At 54.0% G+C, this 9,253-nt stretch overlaps 1 protein-coding gene and 1 long non-coding RNA gene across 2 annotated transcripts; one reads left to right on the forward strand and one right to left on the reverse strand.

The window, feature by feature from the left end:
• Positions 1–193: 193 nt before the first annotated feature.
• TAS1R1 (taste 1 receptor member 1) lies at positions 194–8,809 on the reverse strand. Its single transcript, XM_036064585.2, is given in 10 exon segments — positions 194–264; positions 267–917; positions 920–1,108; positions 2,080–2,200; positions 2,489–2,701; positions 3,330–3,851; positions 3,853–4,095; positions 5,822–5,850; positions 6,396–6,673; positions 8,500–8,809. Coding segments are annotated over 10 exon segments (2,508 nt in total). The 5' UTR covers positions 8,691–8,809.
• Positions 561–5,284, forward strand: LOC144381998 (uncharacterized). The gene is made up of 2 exons (XR_013448405.1): positions 561–700; positions 1,922–5,284. It is a non-coding gene; the product is annotated as an uncharacterized LOC144381998 (long non-coding RNA).
• Positions 8,810–9,253: the final 444 nt, after the last annotated feature.

The raw sequence follows: 9,253 nt of genomic DNA on the forward strand, positions 1-9,253 counted from the left end.
CGCTTTATTGGCAGCCCGGGGCCGGGCTGGACTCCCGTGAGCTTACACTGTCCGAGCCAAGACAGGAGTCCAAAGGCCTCCCGGACGGCGCAGGGCGCGCGCGCCTCGCTCCACCCTCGACCCTCGACCCTCGCGGCAGAGGAGGCGTCAGGCCCGCCCCCCACCCCCGGCGTGGCCCTGCCCGCCTCAGCGGTCAGGTGGAGCCGCAGCGCCTCGTGTAGTCCTGGATGGAGGCCTGCGAGTGCTCGGTGCTGTTGAGATCACGTAGCACTTGGGGAGGAAACACACGCTGAAGCCGCCGCTCAGGCTGCTCAGCGCCGCCAGCACGTTGACCGCGGGCAGGTACTTGGCCTGGTAGACGCTGGCCGTGGTGAAGAAGCCAATCCAGGACACGAAGTCGAGGAGCAGACTGAAGGTGACGCGTTCGGCCTCGCTGTAGTTCTCCGGCAGGTCCTTGCCCAGGGAGCTGCAGCCCAAGGCGCTGGCGGACAGGAGGCCGTTGTAGGCGAAAGCCAACACGAAGCCCAGGGAGTTGGCCTCCGTGCAATCAAGCACCACCTGCTGAGGGAAGCGCTGGTATTCCCTGGTGGGCCGTGGGGTCCGCACCATGAGCCAAGTTAGACAGATGAGCAGCTGGGCCATTGAGCTGATGACCACAAATAGGCTGGGACCATGGTTTTGGACCCAGGCATGGTAGAAGGTGGGTACCTTGGCAGAAAACTTGAAGATGAAGACCAGCTGGAAGGAGCGGGTTGTCAGGCAGGACAGGAAGATGGCAAACCCGAGGGCAAAGAGGCCTTGGCGCAGCAAGCATGTGGGCAGGGTGGGCTCCCCAAAAAAGCCATAGAGCCCACAGCTGCCCCCTGCCAGGGAGCCCAGCATGAAGAAGCACAGCCTGCCCCCAGCTGACCTCACCACGGGGTGTCTAAGTGCCAGGCAAACAGGCCAGCAGTCCCAGCCAGCAGCAGCAACAGCAGCGTATTAGCTGCCAACAGCACCCAAGAGATAGTGTCATGCCAAGTCAAAAACACCACGGTGCGTGGGAAGCAGGTTTCACTTCCCTCGGGTGCCCATTCTTCTTTCCCACAAGGCTGGCAGCTGTGGAGATCTGGAAGGAAAGGCAGAAGGCTCCTGAGAGCTAGATGAGCAGAGCAGGAATGAGGAAGGGAGGCCACGCAGACCTGCAAGGTGCTGGGAGGGCTACACAACAGGAGCTGGGTGCCTCTGGGCACGGTGAGATGGGGGTAGCCCTGAGTGGGATCCCGAGGCCAAGTGTTTCCTCAAGATGCCTGTATGAATTACAGATTCTGGAGATGCTTGGGTAGGTTCTGTATGGCTCATGATCCCTTGGGCTTGCAAACCAAGAGGTCCTTAGGGAAGGCCTTACTCTGGTGACTCTGCCCGCATGCCAGTGAGGCTATGATCCAATAGGAACAGTCAGCCCTGAAGGAAGGGCATTTTCATTTCTCCCCAGCACTTCCCCTAACCAAATCCACCTTCCTGTGCTGCCACTCTGTGGTTTCTCTGACTCTAAGAACAGAAGAGATGCATTCCCATGGCCACAGAGGTAGTAAAAGGAAAGAATGTGGCTCATGGAGTCCAACTCTGGGCTGAGCCCTTAGCTACCCCAATTTGCTCTCTGATCTTGACCTTGCGTCACTGGGTATGTTTTTTCAGCTGCAGATACAATAGTATCTGCATTCAGGCCAAGCTGTTCAAGGTGCTGGCTGTCTTTGGCATGGTCAATAGAAGGGACTTCACACAGATAGCGTGGGAGAGTACAAGGGAACATAGCTACATCTGTTTGCATAAAAACGTTGAATTTAGAATAAAAGTGCCCCCATAGGAATTGGGCTGGGAGCTCTCTAGTAAAAGACATAGTGGGTCTGAGGATTTCAACTGGTTGTTTCTGCTTCCTCAGAATTCAGCCTGGCGGCAGGTATTCTCCAACCTGTACCTAACTGCAGCGAAGTGAGCAAGGCCCTGGTTCTGCACATGTGTGGCCCAACGGGGATCCCGTCATCTGCTCTGCAGACCCTAGGAGTGCCCAGTCATTCGCCCACTCACTTGGTCACTCACCACTCTTGTTGAGGAAGGTCCCGGCCTCACAGGGCACACACTCAAAGCAACAGTGGTGGAAACCCACGATGACTCGCTGGTGTCCTTCAAGACAGTCGCTGGAGCACACAGACTTAGGCACCTGCAAGAAGCCACAGGTGTTCTGTAACCACATGGAGTGGCTCAAGTCGAGGGATGCTCACATGGAAGGGGAAACAATCTCTGTACATCGGCTTTCACAGCTCACTCCCAGGTCAGAGCCCCTGGTTTCATAAACCTGCAGCAGCCGGCCATCTGGGTGCTGCCCGGGGAGCTGGATAGGGCCATGTTGGCCTGGTACCTGGGATCCCCCTCCTGCTCGTCCACAGTATCCTCAGGCTTCAGGCTATCCATAAGGCAGTCCCCTTGTGAGTGACCATGTCTCTGTTACCTGGTTGTCCTTTCCGTGCCACCGGATTTTGGTTTTATTTATGTCCAGCTGAACTGGAGGCCACGTGGAGGAGCCGATGACCCTAAAATTCCACTTGGGGCCACTCCAGTCCCAGGCAATTATGTCATAGCTGCTGAGGGGGTCCCCGTTGTCATTAAATATCACAGTATCCCCGTGTAGAAGGAAATTCACTTTGTGGATCTGCTCCAGAAGCTGAAATAAACAGGGACCAGGGAGCTGCCATAGATGAAAAAGGCTGTTCCTCCTCAACCGCCCAGACCTGGGAGGCTCAGGAAGCAAGTGCCTGGGGCCTTGTGCTTCTATTTAGGTGGTTTCAGTCCATCTGGAAATTCAGAGCCCTCCTTCCCCTCCAAGGAAGCCCCTCAACCCTCCCAACTAGCCTACTGAGAGGAAGCTGCTGCTTTTATTTTTTTTTAGGATTTTATTTATTTATTTGACAGAGACAGCGAGAGAGGGAACACAAGCAGGGGGAGTGGGAGAGGGAGAAGCAGGCTTCCCACCGAGCAGGGAGCCTGATGCGGGGCTCAATCCCAGGACCCTGGGATCAAGACCTGAGCTGAAGGCAGACGCTTAATGACTGAGCCCCCTGAGAGGAAACTTCTAATGAAGGACCCCTTTACAGTGATTTTTAGTCCTGGATCTGAAGTATGGTGAGTGGGAGGGGCTCAGGTTCAGAGAAGTGAAGCCTAAGAGAGGGGATCAGCCCTCTGATCGGTAACCTTTGTCCCGCACTCCTAGCACTTAGCTGGCCAGAAAGTAATCACTCTGCTTGCCTCAGGAAACACCCCCTTTCAGGGTGCCAGGGGCTGGTCTCCCTTACCTGCCAGGGGTAGACTCGGTCTCTGGAACAGGCTCCGGAGGCACAGCCCAGGAGCTGGTGGAGGCCATGGGCCACTGTGTAGACAGCCCGGTAGGTGTTGTAGGCAGAGCTCATGGAGAATGCTCCAAGCGTGGGCATCTGCTGTGTCGTGAAAGCCAGACACTCTCTGCAGAGTTGGTTGCTGCTGCACCAGGAGCCCCTGGAGCAAGGCCCATGGGCCCCCTTATCTGCCTGGACATAGGCCTCTTCAAACTCCTTCAGGCCAGGGACAAGCCGCTGCTGGATGGCCACGCCCAGCACTGTGCCAATGCCCCAGATCCCGGGCAAGCTGCTGATGTGTCTGGAGATGGCCCAGTCCTCTGAGGTGATCCACACCTTGCCAGTCAGGTTGGCCAGCACCACGGACTCGAAGAACACCCTGGCCAGCTGCCTGCTGGAGAAAATGACCACCACGGTGGTCCTCGCTCGGGCCAGGTGGTGCATCATGCTCTGCATCCTCTCATTCCCAGGGCGGGCAGAGAAGGAAGGGTATGATGTCCTTGAAGGCAATGCAGATGCCCTGCTGGGTGGCCTGCTCCTCCAGTGCCTGTACCCCCAGCTGCCTGTAGTCACCGTCGCTGCCCACCGGTGAGATCCAGACCCACCCAAACCTCTGCAGCAGCAGCACTGTGATCTCCACCTGGTGCTTATCGCTGGGGATGGTGAGCAGAAAAGAGGGGTAATACCGCTTCACTCCGAGCATCACACTGCTGGCCTCGTAGCTGATCTGCGGGGGTTCAGTTCAGCAAGTTCAGTGGCATCAGTCTCAACTCAGGGCCCCCCCACTTCTGGCCCTTTGCTGGGCATGGGGACCCAGGGAGGAGGACACCTGATCCCTGCCCTGGCCCTCAAGGAGAGCCCTACTGGACATAGGAGGCTGACAACGTACATCTGGAGAAGAGGCAGAAACCCAAGGGGAGGTTCTGAGAGAGGAAGGGGAAAGGAACAAAAGCAGCACAGAGTGAGTGAAATGACCCAGGAGGTCACATGTGGATGCCCATGCCAGAAGAAGGAGCACAAAAGTAGGTGTGTCTGGTCAGAGCAGGAGGCCTTAAATGTCATGCTCAGAGACTTGGTCTTTATCTGTAGGCCATGGGGAGCCCCTAAATGTTTAGGCAGAGAAGTGATATGCTATGACTTGTATTTTAGGAGTGTATCTCTGATTTCAGTGAGGAACATGTTAGAAAAGGCTCAAGACCAGAGTCAGGGAGAACCCCTAGAAGGCTGATGGAATCATCTAGATGAGAGAGCTTGGTGGTCTGAGTTAGAGCTGTGGCAGTGAAGATGGAGAAGAGTGGATGGACTGGGCAGCATTTAGAAGGTAAAAGCAGAGGCCATGGTGTTGGGCTAACTGTGGGGGTGGGGGGCAGAGGAACATGGGTAGGCCTGCCAGGTTCCTGGCTTGAATATAGAGGCAGGTGGGCAGGAGGGGGGATGCAGGAAGAAAAGAGACTCCAGTTGTCTAGGGAGGTAAGCTCAGTTTGGGGCCTGCTGGGTCCATGCAGTGGAGATCCTGGATGAACATCCAGAAAGGAGGCTCAGAGCTTAGAACACAGGACAGAAGCTAGAGAATGGGAAATTGAGCCATGGGGTTCATGGCCTGTGTAGGGGTTCTGAATGAATTGCCCCATGATACACCACTTTGGCATGTGGGTTAATTTCCAGTTGGAAATAATTAAGGCACAAAAGACTCAGGAGGAAACGTTGACCTTTCCCCTAACTGCCTAAAAGAATTTAGATAGCTGACCTGCTCCAGGTTAGGGAACTGTCACCATACATAACTAGAGTATAATAGGAACTAGCTGTGGTGGGCAGGGGGGATCTTAGCAAAGTCCAATTTGTTAAAATTCCTCTCTATGTCCCATTGTTTCTGGATGGCCTGGCAAACATTTGTTTACTAAACATTTACTCTCTTATCTCTTCCTGTGAATTGTCTTCCTCTCCTTTGAAGTCCCAGATACCCTACCAGCTTTTCCTTAGTTCAGAATAGCATATAAGCCTCATTTTGCCTGTATTTGAACCTCTCATGTTTATGTGGATTCCCTATTCGTATGTAATCTTGACTTTCTCCTGTTAATCTGTCTCATGTCAATGTTTAGACCAGCCAGAAGAATCTTGAAGAGTAGAGGAAATTTTTTACTCCCAACACCTGCCTGGGAAAGGGAGCATCCTGTACTCTGGGAATCATCCACCTTATCAAAAGAGGTGGGGAAGAGATTCTCTAAAGGAGACTGAGGAGGAAGAGGAGGGGCCATAAGTGAGAGGGGGCAGGTCATAAATGCTGAGGAAAGAATGTCACTGAAGGACTGGTCGGGAATGTCACAGAGTTGTCATGTCAGGTAAAAAGGGGCTGAGAAGCATTTGTTGGATTTGGAGACCTAGAAAGCCCTCCAGATCACAAGAGCAGGAGTGGTGGGACAGCAGCCAGGGCAGGGGGTTGAGAAGCAAATGACAAGAGGGAGAAGCAAACAAGACTAGAGGGCTCTGCAGGTAAGTTTCCATGGAAAGCGGGCAGAGGGAGGACCGTGCTGGGAGCAGGGGTGCCTGGAAGATGGGGAGGGATAAGGCTAGCTTACAGGTGGAGGAGGAAGCCTAGGAAAGGCTGACAAGCAGAGGAGGGGGTGAGGCCCAGGGGGACAGCACTCTGAGTGGGAGACCACACCTCTGAGCCTGAGCCCGGAGGGAGGGGAGGAAGGCAGGAAGGAAGAAGGAGGGCAGGGGAGAAGTGGAGAAGCCTGTGGGGTGGGACACAAAGGGTGTTCCATTCTTCATAAAGAAGACAGAATGGTGGGAAGAGTGTGAAGGGCAGCAGTTTCAAAGGAGAATGGGTTTTCTCAGGAGCATTGAGGCAAGGAGGTTTGGATGCAGCATTTGGGGAGGAAGAAATGCTGGAGTGGGGACTGCGATGCGGCAGGGCCCCCTGCAATGTGACTCATGAGTGGTGAGCACCCAGGAGATCCAGGGGGCCAGACTGGCCTTGGGGCCCAGTGATTCCTGCCCACCGCTCCCAGCCCGCACTGGACTTGCCAGAAGGGGAGACAGCATGGTTGGTGGTGTCAGGTCCAATCACCGCCAGGGCAGCAGGGGAGTAGTGGGCAGGGTTTGCTTGGCTCTCAGTGTGATGCGTCCCCAGTGTGGAGAGCACATGTAGTGTGGCATACACGTTGGCTGACTCTGAGCACACGTCATACTGGTGGTACCCCAGGGGGATGTGAGGCAGCAGGGTCGTGGAATTGTTGATCTCCTCAATGCCAAACCTCATGGCCTGGAAGAGGCGGTAGCCATGGCCGTTGAAGCTGTTGGGTCTGTGGAAAAAGCCAAGCTGAGAGCCAAGAAGGGCAAGGCCTTGCTGCAACCCTCTTTGGAGGGTAGAAAGGAAACTCTGAGGTCATCTGTCTAGCCCCCACAACCATGACCTCAATGTGGGCCTGGTACCATACACACAGTTGTGTTAACAGGCCTTTGGGTCGGGGGAGGGGGGACAAGTTGGAGAAACCACATCCCATGCCTTCCTGGATAAGCATATTAGCATTGAAAGCCTGATGAAGTCCTGTATCAGAGACACCTGCTGTATTAGTGTTCTCTAGAGAAACAGAACCAATTGGATATATAGAGACAAAAAAAAAGAGGTTATTTTAAGGAATTGGTCATGTGATTGTGGGGCTGGCAAGTCTGACGTTTGCAGGGCAGGCTGGAAATTCCCTCAATGGTTGATGCTGCAATCTTGAGTCTGAAGGCAGAATTCCTTCCTTTTTAGGGGACCTCAATCTTTTCTCTTAAGGTCTTCAACTGTTTGGATGAGGCCCACCCACACAATGGAAAATAAGCTGCTTTACTCACCCTACTGATTTAAATGTTAACCTTCACAGCAACATCTAGACAGGTGTTTGGCCAAACAACTGGGCACCATACCCTAGCCAGGCTGACACAAAAAGTTAACCACACACCTGTTTAACCTTGTTTAACTAGTGCTTCTCACCAGGACACTCATGAATGTAGTGAGCACCTGTGTTCCTCACTGCCTCTCAGGAACTGCTGGCTGGATCCCAACAGGGACATGGTTCAGCTCTGCTTGAAGACTGTGCAAGCACATTCCACTTTCCAGCCTCTGTGCCTGTTGGAAAGGTCTTCCATCATTTCTTTTTTTTGTTTTTTTAAGATTTTATTTATTTGACAGAGAGAGACACAGCAAGAGAGGGAACACAAGCAGGGGGAGTGGGAGAGGGAGAAGCAGACTTCCTGCTGAGCAGGGAGCCCGATATGGGGCTCGATCCTAGGACTCTGGGATCATGACCTGAGCCAAAGGCAGACGCCCAATGGCTGAGTCACCCAGGTGCCCCTCTTCCATCATTTCTATCACTTCTGTCTTTAAGTCCCTCAGAGGAAACTCAGTGCCTCCCACCATGACACCTTCTTCAGAAGTGGGTGTCCATGTGTCTCCTCTTCCCCAAATCTTCTCTTCCCAGGCTCCTATCTGTAGCTCTTGGGGCCAGTCTTCATGCACTAGGCTTTCCAGAGCCTTCCTCCAGTGTGAATCTCAGATGTGTGTCATGTTTAAGGCATCCTGCCACTGAGTCCCGATCCATCCTCGAGTCTTCCCAAATCTGTGACTTGCACAGACGGCAAACAATTTATCTTCTTTAGGAGAAAAGCAGATGTTTTTCTCTACTGAGACTGTCGACTTCATGAAGGCAAGGCACCAATCTAAGATATCTTTCCTAAGCTCCTAAAGCATCTACTGCTGTTAGCCTTCCCTCTCCTCCTCATGGAAAACCACGCTTGCCATCCGGACACTCAGGAGTTTGAACCTGGAGAGGACCAGGGAGGGCACAGAAGCCGGGAAAAGCCATGCTTGCTTAATCCTTGCCACCTCCTTATGTCACAAAGCCTGGAAACAATTGGAACGGGATTACAATACAAAGCACTCTAATAGCCAGGACAAAATAATGTATTACAAAGTGGAACCTGAGCAGAAGTGCCAGGGAAGGTCCAGCCAGGGCTTGAAGGTGGTGACCATAGGATGGGGAGGGACTAGAGGTGGTTCAGGAGGCAGCCCCAGAGGCAGAAAGGGCATGGTCTTCACCAAGGAGGGCAGGCAGAGGTCCTTATAGGCATAGGACCCCTCACTTACCTGTCACAGAGAGTCACCGTGGGCCTGCGTCTCACCCCCGGACAGTGAGAGTGTACAGGGAACAGACCTGCAAGGAGGTAATCCCCAGGGAGGCTGAAGTTGGGAGACAGCTCTGTGTTGTGGCAGCTGAGGGCCCAGCAGCAGGAGAGCGAGAGCTGCAAGCTGACTAGGTGAGCTGCCAGGAGTGACATGCTGGCCAGATGGTCCTGTGCCTGGCATGGCCAAGCAGAGCCCTCTGACCAGGTTGGCTGTTTAAATAGAATAGACAGCAGCTGCCCAGATGCTTCCCAACTTCATGCCTGTGCCAGGGGTGGGGCTGAAACCCAGTTGTAGGAACCTGGCTGCTTGCCTTGGCCTTCTGGGCCTCTGGTCCTACTCAGGAACTGGGCAGGGGGAAGGCACAGATGCAAACCAGGTGGCAGCCACTGACCCCTCTCTGCATGGTTGTGGCTTCTGTTCTTGCTCTGGTGTCTGTGGCTTCACCTGGCTCAGAAAGGGAGCCCCGGGGGCGCCTGGCTGGCTCAGTGGGTTAAACAACTGAATCTGGATCTTGGCGCAGGTCTTGATCTCAGGGTCTTGAGTTAAAGCCCCACGCTGGGCTCTACCTTGGGCACGGAGTCTACTTAAAGAAAGAAAGAAAAAGAAAGGGAGCTCTGGCATTTGGGGGATGATGGTCAGAGGAAGGAGGCAGGGACACAGCTTCTTTGGGGGACAGAATGTGGAGGGGCTGTGGGTTTTGGAGCCTTTTACCTGG

This window comes from Halichoerus grypus, chromosome 5 (assembly GCF_964656455.1).
Source record: "Halichoerus grypus chromosome 5, mHalGry1.hap1.1, whole genome shotgun sequence".
NCBI classification, from domain to species: Eukaryota; Metazoa; Chordata; class Mammalia; order Carnivora; family Phocidae; genus Halichoerus; species Halichoerus grypus.